General features: G+C 39.7%; 1 protein-coding gene across 1 annotated transcript; it reads right to left on the reverse strand.

Annotated features, from left to right (window-relative positions):
• Window positions 1-1,973: 1,973 nt before the first annotated feature.
• On the reverse strand, window positions 1,974-17,380 carry LOC133536132 (PR domain zinc finger protein 12-like). Its single transcript, XM_061876353.1, has 5 exons — window positions 16,254-17,380; window positions 11,869-12,059; window positions 11,638-11,793; window positions 11,386-11,500; window positions 1,974-4,534 (listed from the first exon to the last, which is right to left on the reverse strand). The coding sequence occupies exons 1-5, from the start codon at window positions 16,486-16,488 to the stop codon at window positions 4,041-4,043; spliced, it is 1,191 nt and encodes a 396-aa protein (XP_061732337.1). The 5' UTR covers window positions 16,489-17,380; the 3' UTR covers window positions 1,974-4,040.
• Between the last annotated feature and the right edge of the window lie 1,373 nt (window positions 17,381-18,753).

Here is an 18,753-nt window from a genome sequence, read left to right on the forward strand (position 1 = left end):
TGAATTAAAGTATGATCGGTACATTCAACAGTGACCATACAGTAAAATAGTAAAACGGTTACAAAAAAACATTTAACAATAAATGCAATATTAAAATGTGCATATGTGCAAAACACACTTAAAATTTTTGTAAAAAATAATTTTAAGCATAATACATTAAAATATATCATGCATAATTTCCTCTATTCAGGTAATGTTTAATCATTCAAACACACACACAAGTAAATTCGTATGATTTATTTTGTTTACAATATGGCGATCGAATTGTATAGAGGTGCTTTTTTGACCTGGCTATTTGGCGCCATCGGGTGGAAAAAAAGACAACTGCAGGAAAAAAATCACAGCACTGAAGAGATAGTTAATTTTTTTATTTTAATGTAAAAAGCAATACGGTTTTGGCTGTCAAATTAATTTACTTATAATTTATATATATTGTTTTAATGCAAATTATTATTTCAAAGAGTATTGTTGTCTAATATTAGCAAACACTAAAAAGAAAACAGCAACACAAAATTATGCTCAATTTACCGAAAATGTTACTTTTGAAATGCTCAATCAAATTATCTATTTATAAAACAATAACATAGCCTTAAAATTGAAATAAGTGTATCCAAACTAAATATATAAATGCAATAATGCACAAAAAAAAAAGGGGACAAAAAGTCAAAAACAAAAAATTTGAGAGGCAAAATTCCCTTCTCTAATTGTTTTCAAAAATTCACATAAATATGCAAAATGCAAAAAAGCCAATTTCAAAAATAATTAACCAAAAAAGTGAGATGCAGATCCAATTATAGAAATAAAACCAAACACCAGTGGCATGTAATCATGCAACAATGTATGCATTTATAATATCAAAATGAAAAGAAAAATAGAATAAACTTGAAAGAAAGTACCGCTTGTCTTTTTATTGGTGGATTGACTGTACATTTGTAAAACCGTTTAGGAAAAAATACCTTTGAGTTTTACTAGTTTATGCTTGAATTGGAAACATGCAAAATACACTTCAACTATTTTATAGGCATGAGGGATTTAAATACAGGATGTATAATTTCCTTTATTCAGGTAATGTTTAATAATTGAAACCCACACACGTAAACACGTATTATTTTATTTAGAATTTGGCTATATAGTTGTATAAAGGTGCTTTTTAAACTGGCTATTTGGCGCCATCGGGTGGACAAAAAGATCACCACACTGTAAAGGTGAGTTTATTTTTAGTTCAAAGTAAAAAAAAAAAATACAGTTTTGGCTGTTAAATTAATCTATTATTTTTATGCTGATTTTTAATTATTGCATAATCTAAATTTATTATTTTAAAGAACATTTGTCGGATATTAGCAAACACAAAAGAAAACAGCTATACAAAATGCTTGCTTAAATAGTTGTTTAGAAACATACATGAAAATGTACATTATTTTTTCAAATTATTAAATGTTTTTTTTTTAATAGATGAAATCGCCTTAAAAATGTAATTGTATTTAAATTTGAAATATATATGCAAAAATATACGAAAAAGAAAGTGGACACATCCATCCATCCATCCATTTCCTACCGCTTATTCCCTTTCGGGGTCGCAAATACAAATAAATTAAGAGGCAAAATAAGAAACCCCTCTAAATGTCTTCACAAATGCACAAAAAAATGCAAAATGCAAAAAACCTAAATTTACAAAATGTTGCACAAAAAAGGTGAGATGCGAATTATATAAATAAAACCAAACAAGTGGCATACAAGCATGTAATGTACGCATTCAAATGCATGTAAAATGAAAGACAAAACCAGAATGGACTTGAATAAAAGTACAATTGGTCTATTTTACAGTGACCGTGCTGTAAAGTAGTAAAACTGTATAGAAAAACATTTTTAGATTTTAAAGTTTTTTTTTTGCCGAAATAACATGCAAAATACACTTAAAATCACCCTAAAGTCAAGACATATAATTCCTTCATGTTTAATAACTGAAACACAAGTAAATTCATATGCTTTATTTGGAATAGAAGAGTGACATGTATTTACACATATACAGTAGTAGCATACAGTACATTTAGATCTGAGCATTACACAATTGGCTCTGTACAACTTTAAAGTGACAATTTTATATTTGACAGCGGAAACTTTGTCTTGATGGTGCAAACCGTTTTTAGAATTATTCTAACTCCCTTGGTAGAAAAAAACAAACAAAAAACACCACAATTCAAATATTTGTTTACAAGTGGAATTCATAGAAAATGGGAGTTTTTAGCCTCCTTCACACAGAGATCCTGCAAAAGAGCCGGAACACGTCGTCGAAATTCTTACTCGGTGCTTTTACGGTGACATTACTTTCAACACAACAGGGTTGCCTCGGTTGCCGGGTGGACCCATCAGTCCACGACGGTGTTACAGGCCTCTTTTTAACACGACCTGGCGACCTTGACTCCGCAATTTTATAGCTTCGGAAGCCCTATAACAAGACGTCTGTGTCTAAGTGTACGCCGTGAAGATATATATAAAAAAAAAAAGATGTGACGTTTAACACCAGGGATTTGATTCTGTGTGAAAGTGCGCCACAGTTAGGACAGCATGCAACTCTGCTGCTGATCCGCTGCACGCAAAAGGGTGAAAATCGGTGAAAACATGCACACTTATTGTGTTGCTTGTTCTATTATTTTGGGGGGAAAACACCCCACCCGATGGCTCTGTCAATAAATCCCATTTGACTGGAAATGTCACAAGTCAATATACTTTTAGAGGCCTACTGAAACCCACTACTACCGACCACCCAGTCTGATAGTTTATATATCAAAAATGAAATATTAACGTTGCAACACATGCCAATACGGCCTTTTTAGTTTACTGAATTGCAATTTTAAATTTCCCGCGAGTTTCTTGTTGAAAACGTCGCGGAATGACGGGTGTGCGTGACGTCACGGACTGTCAGGAAATATTAGCGCTGCACCACTAGCGGCTAAAAGTCGTCTGCTTTAATCGCATAATTACACAGTATTCTGGACATCTGTGTCGCTGAATTTTTTGCAATTTGTTCAATTAATAATGGAGACTATAAAGAACCATGCTGTTGGTGGAAAGCGGTGGATTGCAGCTGCCTTTAGCACCGAGACACAGCCGGTGTTTGTTGTGAAGCTTTAACACAGAGCGGTCAAGCGAACATGTTTTCTCTATGTCAACCAGCATGTTTTTGGACGGCACAATTGTGATATATATATATGTATATATATATCTTACCGGAGACATCATTGGATTATTCCTCATCCTGCAGCAGCTGTCAAAAAAGGCAGCTGTGAGCTTGGTTCCTCGGCTTCTCTCTGAGACACTGCGTGTTCACCGCACTCATCCGACCTCGATGTATGTCTTTACAATCTCACTAAAACACTATTAAAACAATAAGCAGATAAGGGATGTTCCAGAATTATCCTAGTAAATGTGTCCAATTACATCTGAAACGCTCACACTGCCGCCGCTTTTTTTTTTTTTTTCTAGTCCTTCACTACCAATATCCGAATTCACAAATCTTTCATCCTCGCTCAAATTAATGGGGAAATTGTCGCTTTCTCGGTCCGAATTGGTCTCCCATTATAAACAATGTGAGGATGTGTGTAGCACTGCAACTCGTGACGTCACGCGCTCATACTTCCGGTAAAGGCAGGGCTTTTCTATTAGCGACCAAAAGTTGCGAACTTTATCGTCGATGTTCTCTACTAAATCCTTTCAGCAAAAATATGGCAATATTGCGAAATGATCAAGTATGACACATAGAATGGACCTGCTATCCCCGTTTAAATAAGACAATCTCATTTCAGTAGGCCTTTAAATCGCATTTCAAGGACTGACAGATCTACTTAAAAAACATCTTGTCTAGCGGTGTTTTGAGCACAACCCATGAATGCCATTCACATTAAAATATGGAGTATTTTGCAAGATGTCCTGGTAAAAGAGGCAGTTTTTGTTGACGTGAGAGATAAGAGCGAGTCCTCGCCGGATGTTTTTGTACACAAAGTCCTCTAAAGTGCAAAGTTGTAGAGTTAGTCTGCGTGTGGTCAGAGCACCAAGGCAGGCATGTGGTGCACCAGAGGCACGTGGTGATGGTGATGGTGGTGATGTTGGCGGACGACGGGCGCCATCTGCTGTGCGGACGTCGGAGGCGCCGTGGCGGAAGGAGGCGGCGGGGGCAGCGGCGGCGACCCCTGCACGGCCGCCTCGGGCCCGGCGAGCGCGGGTTTGTGCCGGGCGCTCTTCTGGTGGGCGCGCAGGCCGGCCAGCTGCGAGTAGGCGCTCTGGCACACGTGACACTTGTAGGGGCGCTCGCCTGTGTGCAGGCGCACGTGGTTGCGCAGCGTGGACGACTGGCTGAAGCGGCGGTTGCAGAAGCGGCACACGAAGGGCTTGTCCAGCGTGTGGATGCGCATGTGCGAGCGCAGGTTGCTGCGGGAGTTGAACCCGCGGTGGCAGATGACGCAGCGCATGCGGCCCGAGGTGTGGAGGGCGGACGACGAAGGCGGAGAGCAGGAGGACTCGCAGGACTGGGAGTCATCTAGGGAGAGGAGACATGAGGTTGGTTAGTGACATCTAGTGGCCAGAATAACACATTGCCATCCATCCATCCATCCATTTTCTTCCGCTTATCCTAGGTCGGGTCGCGGGGGCAGCAGCCTAAGCAGGGAAGCCCAGACTTCCCTCTACCCAGCCACTTCGTCTAGCTCTTCCCGGGGATCCCGAGGCGTTCCCAGGCCAGCCGGGAGACATAGTCTTCCCAACGTGTCCTGGGTCTTCCCCGTGGCCTCGTACCGGTTGGACGTGCCCTAAACACCTCCCCAGGGAGGCGTTCGGGTGGCATCCTGACCAGATGCCCGAACCACCTCATCTGGCTCCTCTCCATGTGGAGGAGCAGCGGCTTTACTTTGAGTTCCTCCCGGATGACAGAGCTTCCCACCCTATCTCTAAGGGAGAGACCCGCCACACGGCGGAGGAAACTCATTTCGGCCGCTTGTACCCGTGATCTTATCCTTTCGATCATGACCCAAAGCTCATGACCATAGGTGAGGATGGGAACGTAGATCGACCGGTAAATTGAGAGCTTTGCCTTCCGGCTCAGCTCCTTCTTCACCACAACGGATCGGTATAACACATTGCATTCATTACAATACATTCATGCTGTTTGTTATTGTCTTTGTAGTTTTAACTGTTCTTAATATTTGGGTCAGTATACCAGTGTTTTTCAACCTTTTTTGAACCGAGGCACATTTTTCGCATTGAAAAAATGCGTTGGCACACCACCAGCAGAAATTATTTAAAATTGAAACTGACTTAACAGTAAAATGTGGTTGTCGCAATTGTTGTATATGACCTTAAAACATAAACAAGCATGCATCCCTATAGCTCTTGTCTCAAAGTAGGTGTACTGTCACCACCTGTCACATCACATCATTACTTATTCACCTGACGTCACGTCCATTAACTATGCAAGGCTCGAAGTGGTGGACTAGCGAGTGTTTGTTTTCAAAGCCTGCTGGCCCCACTATGGACTGGACTCTCACTATTATGTTAGATCCACTTTGGACCGGACTTTGCAAATATTATGCTAGACCCACTCGACGTCCATTGCATCCGGTCTTCCCTACATCTGCAGTCCTCTCCCAAGGTTTCTCATAGTCATTCACATTGACATCCCACTGGGTTGTGAGTTTTTCCTTGCCCTTATGTGGGATCTGAACCGAGGATGTCGTTGTGGCTTGTGCAGCCCTTTGAGACACTTGTGATTTAGGGCTATGTAAATAAACATTGATTGATTGATTGATGATTTTCACTTTTTTGCTGTTTTCCTGTGTGTAGTGTTTTACTTCTTGTCTTGCACTCTCATTTTGGTGGCTTTTTCTCTTTTTTGTTGGTATTTCACTGTAGCAGTTTCATGTCTTCCTTTAAGCCAGGGGTGTCCAACTCAAATACAGTGCGGGCCAAAATTTAAAACTGAACAAAGCCGCAGGCCAAGGTTGAACAAATTAACCTTTTAGGTGGTAGCCTGTATTGTAGTGTCCCGGAAGAGTTAGTGCCGCAAGGGGTTCTGGGTATTTGTTCTGTTGCATTACGGTATGGTACGGATGTTCTCCCGGTTTGGTGTGGGTTCACAGTGTGGCACATATTTGTAACAGTGTTAAAGTTGTTTATACGGCCACCCTCAAGTGTCACCTGTATGGCTGTTGACCAAGTATGCTTGCATTCACTTATGAGTGTGTATAAGCCACTTACATTATGAAGCTGTTTGGATGGAGGATAAGCGGACATGACGACAGGTTTTACAGAACATTAAAGGCAGTGCCTTTAAGGCACGGCCCCCAATATTGTTGTCCGGGTGGAAATCGGGAGATAATCGGGAGAATGTTGCCCAGGGAAATTTTCGTGAGGGTCACTGAACTTCGGAAGTCTCCCGGGAAAATCGGGAGAGTTGGCAAATATGAATATTAGCGGTGAATGCGGTGTTACAGCGGCACAGCCACTGTATAATACCAACGGGCCAGCTCTAATGTTAATTTGATATTGCCTCAAGGGCCAAATGAAATTACATGGCGGGCCAGATTTTGCCCGCGGGCCAGAGTTTGACACCCATGCTTTAATCGATATTTCCCGCATCTACTTTGTTTTGGCAATCAATATTATTTCAGTTGTTTTCATCCTTCTTTGTGGGGACATTGTTGATTGTCATGTCATGTTCGGTTGTACATTGCGGACGCCGTCTTTGCAGTAAGTCTTTGCTGTCGTCCAGCATTCTCTATTTGTTTACTTTTGTAGCCCGTTCAGTTTTAGTTTGGTTCTGCATAGCCTTCCCTAAGCTTCAATGCCTTTTCTTAGGGGCACCCACCTTTAGTTTATTTTTGGTTTAAGCATTAGACACCTTTTTACCTGCACCCTGCCTCCCGCTCTAGACAGCACCGACACTCAGCAACAACACATCATTTGCAGACTATAATTACTGCTTTGCAAACGATATTTTTAACCCAAATAGGTGAAACTAGATAATCTCCCACGGCACACCAGACCGCATCTCACAGCACAGTGGTTGAAAAACACTGCACTATACTTTATGTCAACTGATAACTAAATAATATAAAAAATTTAACAAAAATTGCATGAATTAGGACACAGGAGGATAAAACATGTTTCATATATCCAAATAAGAAAATAATAATGTTATATAATATGCAACACTAAATTGGCCCTAGTGTGCGAATGTGAGTGTAAATGTTGTCTGTGTTGGCCCTGCGTTGAGGTGGTGACTTGTCCAGGGTGTACACCGCCTTCCGCCCGAATGCAGCTGAGATAGGCTCCAGCTACTCCCCGCGATTCAAAAGGGACAAGCGGTAGGAAAATGGATGGATGGAAGGAATATGCAGCACAAAATTGGCCGTAGTGTGCGAGTGTTAGTGTAAATGTTGTCCGTCTGTCTGTCTGTGTTGGCCCTGTGATGAGGTGGCGACTTGTCCCGGGTGTACGCCGCCTTCCGCCCGAATGCAGCTGAGATAGGCTCCAGCCACTCCCCGCTACCCCAAAAGGGACAAGCGGTAGAGAAATGGATGGATGGAAGAAATATGCAACACAAATTTGGCCCTAGTGTGTGAATGTGAGTGTGAATGTTGTCTGTCTATCTGTGTTGGCCCTGTGATGAGGTGGCGACTTGTCCCGGGTGTACGCCGTCTTCCGCCCGAATGCAGCTGAGATAGGCTCCAGCCACTTCCCGCTACCCCAAAAGGGACAAGCGGTAGAAAAAATGGATGGACGGAAGGAATATGCAACACAAAATCGGCCCTAGTGTGCGAATGTGAGTGTGAATGTTGTGTATCTGTGTTGGTTGGCCCTATGATGAGGTGCCGACTTGTCCCGGTTGTACACCGCCTTCCGCCCGAATGCAGCTGAGATAGGCTCCAGCTACTCCCCGCGACCCCAAATGGGACAAGCGGTAGAGAAATGGATGGATGGAAGGAATATGCAACACAAAATTGGCCCTAGTGTGCGGATGTTGTCGATCTGTGTTGGCCCTGTGATGAGTTGGCGACTTGTCCAGGGTGTACGCCGCCTTCCGCCCGAATGCACCCCCCCGCGATCCGAAAGGGACAAGCGGTATAAAATGGATGGATGGATAATATGATAAAATAATAAGCCCTTAAAAAGCACAATATATTTGATGTAAATGACAATTTCAGATTACAGCTTTTGTCCATGCAAAAATGCACCCAAAAAAATTGTAAAAAAAATTAAAAAAAGACAAATGCCCTCAAAAAATGCAGAAAATGATGCAAAATGCAAAAAAATCAGTGTGTAAAATAATGCTTAAAAATGTGAAATGCAAAATCTTTTCAAATGAAAACAGAATACAAAATATTGTATTTAGTATTTTTTCTATAGTTAGAGCGTTTTTGTTGTTACAAATTAGTAAAAAAATGGCTAATATTTCTACATTTTAATTATTGTATGGGTTGATTAAAAAAAAAAAAAGGTATTAAATAATTGATGAAATAGCAATTAAAAAAAACACCCAACCATCCATTTTCTACCGCTTGTCCCTCTCGGGGTCTTAATTACAATTTACTTTTCTTTTTTTTAAAGTATGACTTGTCTCAAGTAAAGTCGTATTTAGTGGGAATGGCGTGGCGCGTGCCAGCAACCTGAGGGTTCCTGGTTCGATTCCATCCTTCTACCAACTACGTCACATCCGTTGTGTCTTTGAGCAAGACACTTCACCCTTGCTCCTGATGGGTGGTGGTTAGGGCCTTGCATGGCAGCTCCCACCATCAGTGTGTGTGAATGAGTGAATGTGCAAATAGTGTCAAAGTGCTTTGAGTACCTTGAAGGTAGAAAAGTGCTATACAAGTATAACCCATTTACCATTTAGTGGCTCTGTTCTTTACAAATTATGTATAACGTGTCATTTCCCATAGATACCTGCAGTTAATTTGAATATTTAAAAGCTGTCATTTCAAATAATTCATGAAATGGGACGTAGAGGTGGTAACATTTAATGGGATTCTATTTGTATTCCAATAAGCAGACCGCACAATAATGAAATGATGTATTATTATTAATAATAAAGGCCTACTGAAACCCACTACTAGCGACCACGCAGTCTGATAGTTTATATATCAATGATGAAATATTAACATTGCAACACATGCCAATACGGCCTTTTTAGTTTACTAAATTGCAATTTTAAATTTCCCGCGGAGATTCTTGTTGAAAACGTCGCGGAATGATGTGTGCGCGTGACGTCACGGACTGTCAGGAATTATCAGCGTAGCGCACTACTAGCGGCTAAAAGTCGTCTCTTTTCATCGTGCAATTAAACATTATTCGGGACATCTGTTTTGCTGAATCTTTTGCAATTTGTTCAATTAATAATGGAGACTAGAAAGAACAATGCTGTTGGTGGAAAGCGGTGAATTGCAGCTGCCTTTAGCACCGAGACACAGCCGGTGTTTCTTTGTTTTTAACACAGAGCGGTCAAGCGAACATGTTTCTCTACGTCAACAAGCATGTTTTTGGATGGGAAAATTGTGATATAAATACATCTTACCGGAGACATCATTGGATTATTCGTCCTCCTGCAGTAGCTGTTTAAAAGGCAGCTGTGAGCTTGGCTCCTCTCTGAGACACTGCGTGTTCACCGCAGCCATCCGACCTCGAGGTATGTCTTTACAATCTCACTAAAACACTATTAAAACAATAAGCAGATAAGGGATCTTTCAGAATTATCCCAGTAAATGTGTCTAATTACATCTGAAACGCTCACACTGCCGCTGCCCGGAGCCGTCGCTTTTTATTTTTTCTAGTCCTTCGCTATCAATATCAACAACCACAAATCTTTCATCCTCGCTCAAATTAATGGGGAAATTGTCGATTTCTCGGTCCGAATAGCTCTTGCCGCTGGAGGCTCACATTATAAACAATGTGAGGACGTGAGGAGCCCCCACCCTTGTGACATCATCGTCTGCTACTTCCCGTAAAGGCAAGGCTTTTTTATCAGCACCAAAAGTTGCGAACTTTATCGTGGATGTTCTCTACTAAATCCTTTCAGCAAAAATATGGCAATATCGCGAAATGATCAAGTATGACACATAGAATGGACCTGCTAACCCCGTTTAAATAAGAAAATCTCATCTCAGTAGGCCTTTAAATCGCATTTCAAGGACTGCCAGATTTACTTAAAAAAACATCTCGTCTAACGGTGTTTTGAGCACAACCCATGAATGCCAGTCACATTAAAATATGGAGTATTTTGCAAGATGTCTTTGTAAAAGAGGCGGTTTTTGTTGACGTGAGAGATTTTCTTATTTAAACGGGGATAGCAGGTTCATTCTATGTGTCATACTTGATCATTTCTCTATATTGCCATGTTTTTGAAGAAAGGATTTAGTAGAGAACATCCATGATAAATTTCGCAACTTTCGGTGTTAAGAGAAATGCCCGTCACAAGTGTGGGGGCTCCTCACATATTCACATTATTTTTAATGGGAGCCTCCAACAAAAACCGCTATTCGGACCGAGAAAACGACAATTTCCCCATTAATTTGAGCGAGGATGAAAGATTTGTGTTTGAGGATATTGATAGCGACGGACTAGAAAAAAAAAATTATAAAAAAAAAAAAAGTTTAAAAAAAGAAAACGCGATTGCATTGGGACAGATTCCGATGTTTTTAGACACATTTACTAAGATCATTCTGGGAAATCCCTTATCTTTCTATTGTGTTGCTAGTGTTTCAGTGAGTTAAATACTACCTGATAGTCGGAGGGGTGTGTCCACGGGTGTCTTGACACTCAGTGTCTCAGGGAAGTCGACGGCAGCTTCAAGAACGGCCCAAGCTCAGCTTTTCTCGGGTAAGAACTAACTCTTTAACCACAATTTTCTCACCGAAACCTGCTGGTTGACATTTGGTAGGGATCCATGTTGGCTTGACCGCGCTCTGATTCATAGGAAAGTTTCACCTCCAGGAATTTTAAACAAGGAATCACCGTGTGTTTGTGTGGCCAAAGGCTAAAGCTTCCCAACTCCATCTTTCTACTGTGACTTCTCCAATATTAATTGAACAAATTGCAAAAGATTCAGCAACACAGATGTCCAAAATACTGAGTAATTATGCCGGTAAAGCAGACGACTTTTAGCTGTGTGTGTGTGTGCAGCGCTCATATTTCATAACGTCACGCGTACACGTCATCATTACGCGACGTTTCCAAGAGGAAACTCCCGGGAAATTTAAAATTGTAATTTAGTAAACTAAAAAGGCCGTATTGGCATGTGTTGCAATGTTAATATTTCATCATTGATGTATAAACTATCAGACTGCGTGGTCGGTAGTAATGAGTTTCAGCAGGCCTTTAATATACTTTTTAAATTCTTACCATTCCTGCTTTTCTTCTGCTGCTCTTCGTCTATTCCCGGAACACCGGGGATGCCCAGGAAAGTGTTGTGAGTGTTTCCGTACCACACCAGAAGCTCCTGGTCCGGTGGAATGGTCTACAACAGGAAAAGGTCAATACAATTATTGCTATACAAGAAGTGAAATTGGGTGTTATTGCGGCTTGTGGCCAACAGTGGGCGGTGTTCGCCAGAAGGAACTATTTTCCCGTTGATAAAAGATCAGTGGATGTTACCTCCACGGCTTTGTAGTAAATGCTGCTGCCGATCTGCACCACCTCCAGGTTCTGTTCCTGCTCGTTGCGAGCACACTTGATGTAGGTCATCCAGCTGCGTTGGTCCTCCTGGCTGGCGTCGATGAAGTACCGGACCGTGCCGTCCTCGTTGAACACCTGCAAGGACCAGACAGGGCGCTTAGACCTGAGACCAGGACTGATCGGGACTCGGTCTCCGGTCGTGGGGCTCACCTCCCACATCAGGTTGTTGTTCTTCAGCAGGTCCACGTGTTCCGGGGAGAGGACTTTGCCCGTGAAGGGACCCATCTCGGTGCCGGCCTTGATCCAGGTTTTGGAGAAGATCCCGAGACCTTCGCCTGGGATGGAACTCTGCGCTATGATGACCTCGCTGGGAAGAACCAGACTGGACAATTTCTGCACCTCTGCGGGAAAGTCATAGATGGAACGATTAAAGCGGATTGGTTGGTAGAGCGGCCATGCCGGGCACTTTGAGGGTTCCGGGTTCGAGTCCCGCTTTCGGCTTCCGAGTCGCTGCCGTCGTGTCCTTGAGCAAGGCACTTTACCCAAATGGAGCTCAAAGATAACGGTTTCCCAGAGCTCTGCAATAAATATGATTTACTTCACATCAATTAAGGTTCTGTGTTGTTTATATAATTACATTGGAATTGATGTTTTTTTCCCCATTTTTTTCTATTGACAACTTTTTTGCTTTTCACATTTTCTTTAGGCTTTCCCCCCCTTACAATTATTTTACTATTTTGTCTCTCTACTTTTGGTAATGTACCACATATATAATATATAAGTGGTATATTTTTGCATTATTTTGTATTACGTTTTTCTGATCATTTTGCATGTTTTACTTGATAACTTTTTGCAACACACATTATTTAGCATTTGGATTGTAATTTTTTTTTGCCTTTTACGTTTTTTTTTTTGTATTTAAAATTTTAGCACTTGCTACCGTTTGTGCACGCATTTATGCCACTTGTTTGGTTTGATTTTATTTAATTGAAAGTCTTGAAAGGGGCGGTATAACCTGGTTGGTAGAGCGGCCGTGCCAGCAACTTTAGGGTTCCAGATTCGATTCCCACTTCCGCCATCTTAGTCATTGCTGTTGTGTCCTTGGGCAAGACACTTTACCCACCTGCTCCCTGTGCCACCCACACGGGTTTAAATGTAACTTAGATATTGGGTTTTACTATGTAAAGCACTTTGAGTCATTAGAGAAAAGCGCTATATAAATATAATTCACTTCATTTGCATTACAATATATTTCAGATTTATTTTCATTATTTATGTATTTTTGTATTAGGCTTTTTCCCAATGTTGCATTTTGAGGAGTTTGGCAACTTTTTAGCAGCTGACAATATTCAATTTTTTTTTTACTTATGCTTGTATGTTTGTTTTGGTCTGTTATATGTCCATTTGTAATTAATTTTGAATTCGACTATTTTACTATTTTGTCACTCTACTTTTGATAATGTACCACTTATATGTAATATATAAGTGGTATATTTTTGCATTATTTTGTATTACGTTTTTCTGATCATTTTTCACATTTTATATGATAACTTTTTGCATCTCACATTATTTAGCATTTGGATTTTAATTTTTGCCTTTTACATTTTTTTGTATTTATAATGTGAGCATTTGCTCCTGTTTGTGCACGCATTTATGCCACTTGTTTGGTCGGATTTATTTGCATAACAATATATTTCAGATTTATTTGCATTATTTATGCATTTTTTTGTATTAGGCTTGTTCCTAATGTTGCATTTTGTGGAGGTTGGCAACTTTTTAGAATCTGACAATATTCTATTTTTTTTTTACCCATTCAATATTTTTGTTAATGCTTGTATGTTTGTTTTGGTCTGTTATATGTTAGGATGTAGTTCATGTCCATTTGTATTTTTTTTTTAATTATACCATTTTTCCCCATCTCACATTATTTGTGCATTATAAAGCATTTTTTGTACTATTGGCTTTTTTTTGGCTCTTACAATTATTTTACTATTTTGTCTCTTTACTTTTGCTAATATACCACTTGTACAAAATATATAAGTGGTATATTTTTGCATTATTTTGTATTACGTTTTTCTGATCATTTTGCACGTGTTATTTGATAACTTTTTGCATCTCACATTATTTAGCTTTTGGATCTTAAGTTTTTTTGGCATTTAAAATTTTAGTACTTGCTCCCGTTTGTGCACGCATTTAAGCCACTTGTTTGGTTTGATTTTATTTAATTGAAAGTCTGATTTATTTTGCATTACAATATAATTCAGATGTACTTGCATTATTTATGCAATTTTTTTGTATTAGGCTTGTTCCCAATGTTGCATTTTGTGGAGGTTGGAAACTTTTTAGCATCTGACAATATTCAATTTTTTTTTTTTTAACCCATTCAATATTTTTGTTAATGCTTGTATGTTTGTTTTGGTCTGTTATATGTTAGGATCTAGTTTATGTCCATTTGTAATTATTTTTGAATTTGACCATTTTTCCCCATCTCACATTATTTGTTCGTTATAAAGCATTTTTTTGTACCATTGGCTTTTTTGCCTCTTACAATGATTTTACTATTATGTCTCTTCTTTTGCTATTATACCACTTATACATAATATATAAGTGGTATATTTTTGCATTATTTTGTATTACGTTTTTCTGATCATTTTGCACGTGTTATTTGATAACTTTTTGCATCTCACATTATTTAGCATTTGAATTGTAAGTTTTTTGGCATTTAACATTTTAGTACTTACTCCCGTTTGTGCACGCATTTAAGCCAGTTGTTTGGTTTGATTTTATTTAATTGAAAGTCTGATTTATTTTGCATTACAATATAATTCAGATGTATTTGCATTATTTATGCAATTTTTTTTGTATTAGGCTTGTTCCCAATGTTGCATTTTGTGGAGGTTGGCAACTTTTTAGCATCTGACAATATTCTATTTTTTTTTTTTTTTTTTACCCATTCAATATGTTTGTTAATGCTTGTTTTGGTCTGTTATATGTTAGGATCTAGTTTATGTCCATTTGTAATTATTTTTGAATTTGACCATTTTTCCCCATCTCACAATATTTGTTCGTTATAAAGCATTTATTTGTACCATTGGCTTTTTTGCCTCTTACAATTATTTTACTATTATGTCTCTTCTTTTGCTAATATACCACTTATACATAATATATAAGTGGTATATTTTTGCATTATTTTGTATTACGTTTTTCTGATCATATTGCACGTTTTATTTGATAACTTTTTGCATCTCACATTATTTAGCATTTGGATTTTAAGTTTTTGGGCATTTAAAATTTTAGTACTTGCTCCCGTTTGTGCACGCATTTAAGCCACTTGTTTGGTTTGATTTTATTTAATTGAAAGTCTGATTTATTTGCATTATTTAAGCATTTTTTTTGTATTAGGACTTTTCCCAATGTTGCAGTTTGGCAACTTTTTAGCATTTGACAATATTCCTTTTTTTTTTAACCATTCAATATTTTTGTTTATGCTTGTATGTTTGTTTTGGTCTGTTATATGTTAGGATCTAGTTTATGTCCATTTGTAATAATTTTTTTTAATTTGACCATTTTTCCCCATCTCACATTATTTGTGCATTATAAAGCATTTTGTTGTACTGTTGGCTTTTTTGCCTCTTACATTTTAAGTGTACTTTGACTTATTTTTTCTACATTTAGGGCGCCAAATGGTCTCGTGCAGGAACGGTTCTGAATGGACTGGATCGAAACATTATCCTCCATTTAATTCGATTATCTGCTTGAATTCAGCGTTTTTGTTGCACGCCTAAACCCCCACGGAAAGTACTTTTTATGCCCACTAAAAAGAGTAGAAAAAAAGACAAAAAACTCTTTTAATGTCAAAATAAAAGTTTTTTTTGTGTGTGTTGTATTTAATGCTGAGAAGGGGAAAAAAATGCAAATAAAAAGCTGTGTCCAAGGGAGGTTAAACGCTCCCCCATTGCTTGAGGTCCAGCAATTGGTCACACTTCAGATGTGATATTCATTAAAAGGTTAGTGCAAAAAAAAAGAGACGGCTAATTCCAAATTCATTATCCTTTTAAGAAGTTTGTAGCAATAAATTTGCGCTGAATGAAACTGGGCCTTGTTAAAAGAGACTCTGGAATTTGGGCAAGAAAAAAAAACTGGAAAGGCGATTAGATGGATGACATGCAATGAATAGCATTAGATTTAGCCTTCACGCCGCATTACGCCACCAACAGAAAATCTTTCTTTCCCAAAAAAAAAAATAAAAAAAGCAAAAGAAAGGAGAGCTCCGCCATGGCTGCCAAGCGCAGGAAAAGAGACTGTCCGCAGATTGATGAATGCACGGATAAAGTTCTCTAAAGAACTTTCCCAGGTCAAGCACAAAGTTAACCAAGTGCGCCTTTTTGGAAGATGCGTTCAACAAAAAAAAAGGTTGTGGGAAATAACAAATTCATTAATTACAGTGGACGATTGACAGCCGCGTTAAAGCATATTCTAGCTTTGCCCAGGTTTTGCAGCGGATTCTTATCGTTGACGTAAATTTCGGATGAATTCCACGAACACATGAGGAAATAAGCCAACAAACGGCGATGAAAGAAAAGTCATATTCGTACCTCCAGCGAAGGACTGGGCCAGCACCTCGGCGGTGAAGGCGGTCCTGGTGCAGCCGGCGTGTCGCTCCTCGGCCGGCAGGTGTTCTCCGCCTCCGCCCTGCAGGACGTTCCTCCAGCGGCCGTACAGGAAGCTGTGCAGGACGTCCGAGGTGATCACGTCCGACAGCGCCGCCCGCGCCGGACACTTAAATCCAGACTTGAGGGCCAAAGCTTCTGCTGGAAGCACGGAGCCCATCTTGGTGAGTTTTTTTCTTTTCTTTTCTTGTTAGGAAAGAAGCAAGAAGGGGAGGAAGAAGAGAAGACGTTGTCTCCTCTCCTGAGTCAAGGGAGTGAGATCTGATCCTGTTGGGCTCTTCGGGGGCCCTTTATAGTGGTGGGGGACGGGAGGGGGGAGGGGGGGGACTGGGAGCCCCCAGGCCCCAATGACTTATTAATGACACTCCCCTTGCAGAATGGCCTCAACAAGCATGCAGATAAACGTCACTCATTAACGCGCACAATTAGCATCTTAAAATTAAAAATATCATTATTCACATCTATGGATTTTTTTTCAATTGATTTAAAAAAAGAAAAGAAAAATTCTCATGACATCAACAGGTTATTTTCCTAATGACTACTTATTGCATCTTTTTTAAAGTCTCGTCACAAGATTATATTTTCCTCATACTGGACCCCCCCTCAAAAAAATTACCTTCTCTTCATCTTTTTTTTACTCAAAAACATGATTTTTCATCTGCGACGAGGTGGCGACTTGTCCAGGGTGTATCCCGCCTTCCGCCCGATTGTAGCTGAGATAGGCGCCAGCGCCCCCCGCGACTCCGAAAGGGAATAAGCGGTAGGAAATGGATGGATGATTTTTCATGACTCTGACTTTTTTCCTAAAAGTAAAACAAACACAATATGACCATTTCTCCTGACTTTCACACTTGCTTTTTTCTTCATAATATTTTTTAATTAAATAGACTTTAACCCCAAGTGCATGTCTTTGGAAGTGGGAGGAAGCCGGAGTACCCGGAGGGAACCCACGCATTCACGGGGAGAACATGCAAACTCCACACAGAAAGATCCCGAGCCTGGTATTGAAACCAGGACTGCAGGACCTTCGTATTGTGAGGCAGACGCACTAACCCCTCTACCACCGTGCTGCCTGTATCAATCATCAATCAATGTTTATTCATATAGTCCTAAAGGCCTACTGAAATTAGATTTTCTTATTTAAACGGGGACGCACTAACCCCTCTTCCACCGTGAAGCCCTAAAAATTGGCCCTAGTGTGTGAATGTGAGTGTGAATGTTGTCTATCTGTGTTGGCCCTGCGATGAGGTGGCGACTTGTCCAGGGTGTACCCCGCCTTCCGCCCGATTGTAGCTGAGATAGGCGCCAGCGCCCCCCGCGACCCCAAAAGGGAATAAGCGGTAGAAAATGGATGGATAAATACTTTATTCTAAAAAAAAAAAAAAAAACAAGGCTTCTCACAATATTTGCTCAAAAATCCTCATCCCCCCCTTTACTTTCACTCAAACTGCTTTTGCTGAAACCTTGCATGACAAGTTAACTTTCCCCCCTAAAAGAATCTTGAATATTCGATGCAATTTTCATACTTTCAATTTAAAAACGTAACTATTCTTGTTACTGTAACTTCATATCAGAAAATGACAAATTCTCATGAAATCAACTCTCGAAGCACCGCTTATGAGATTACTTTTTACCCCTCAAACTTAAAAAAAAACAAACAAAAAAAAACCCTATATGACTTCTTCCATATTTTTCTTTTTTAAATGGCTTCATGACCTTCCTCATTTTTCTTTGTAGAATTTCTTTTCCATCACATTTCCTCATAACAAATGATACAACTTCTCATTAGGTGACTTTCTACCCCCCAATTTTTTTCATATTATGACCATTTTTTTCTTATAGGATTAATCTTTTTTTTTTTTTAATCATGACTTTCAATCAATCAATCAAAGTTTATCATACTGACGTTTCTAAAAATGTCGATCTCATGACACTGACTTAAAAATATAGCATTTTAAAGTTATTTTTTTATACTGGAACGACAAACTGATTAATTTAATCACAGAATGAATTTCGCAAAAAACTTTCTTGACATCGGCTTTTACTTTCCTAAAAAAATGATTAATCTCATGACATTGACCAAATATATTCTCCATCCTTTCATCCCTTTCTACTGCTTGTCAGGGTTGCGGGGTGCCGGAGCCTATCCCACCTGCTGCAATCGGGCAGAAGGCGGTGTACACCCTGGACAAGTGGCCCTCATCACAGGGCCAACATTCACAAACAAGGGCCCGTTTAGTGTTGCCAATCAACCTATCCCCAGGTGCATGTCTTTGGAGGGAACCCACGCAGTCATGGGGAGAAAATGCAAACTCCACACAGAAATATCCCAAGCCCGGGAATCGAACCCAGGACCTTTGTATTGCCAGGAAATGACTTTTTCCATATTGAACTGTCTAAAAGAAAGTAATTGTCATGACAGTGA

This window comes from Nerophis ophidion, linkage group LG17 (assembly GCF_033978795.1).
Source record: "Nerophis ophidion isolate RoL-2023_Sa linkage group LG17, RoL_Noph_v1.0, whole genome shotgun sequence".
Classification (NCBI taxonomy): Eukaryota; Metazoa; Chordata; class Actinopteri; order Syngnathiformes; family Syngnathidae; genus Nerophis; species Nerophis ophidion.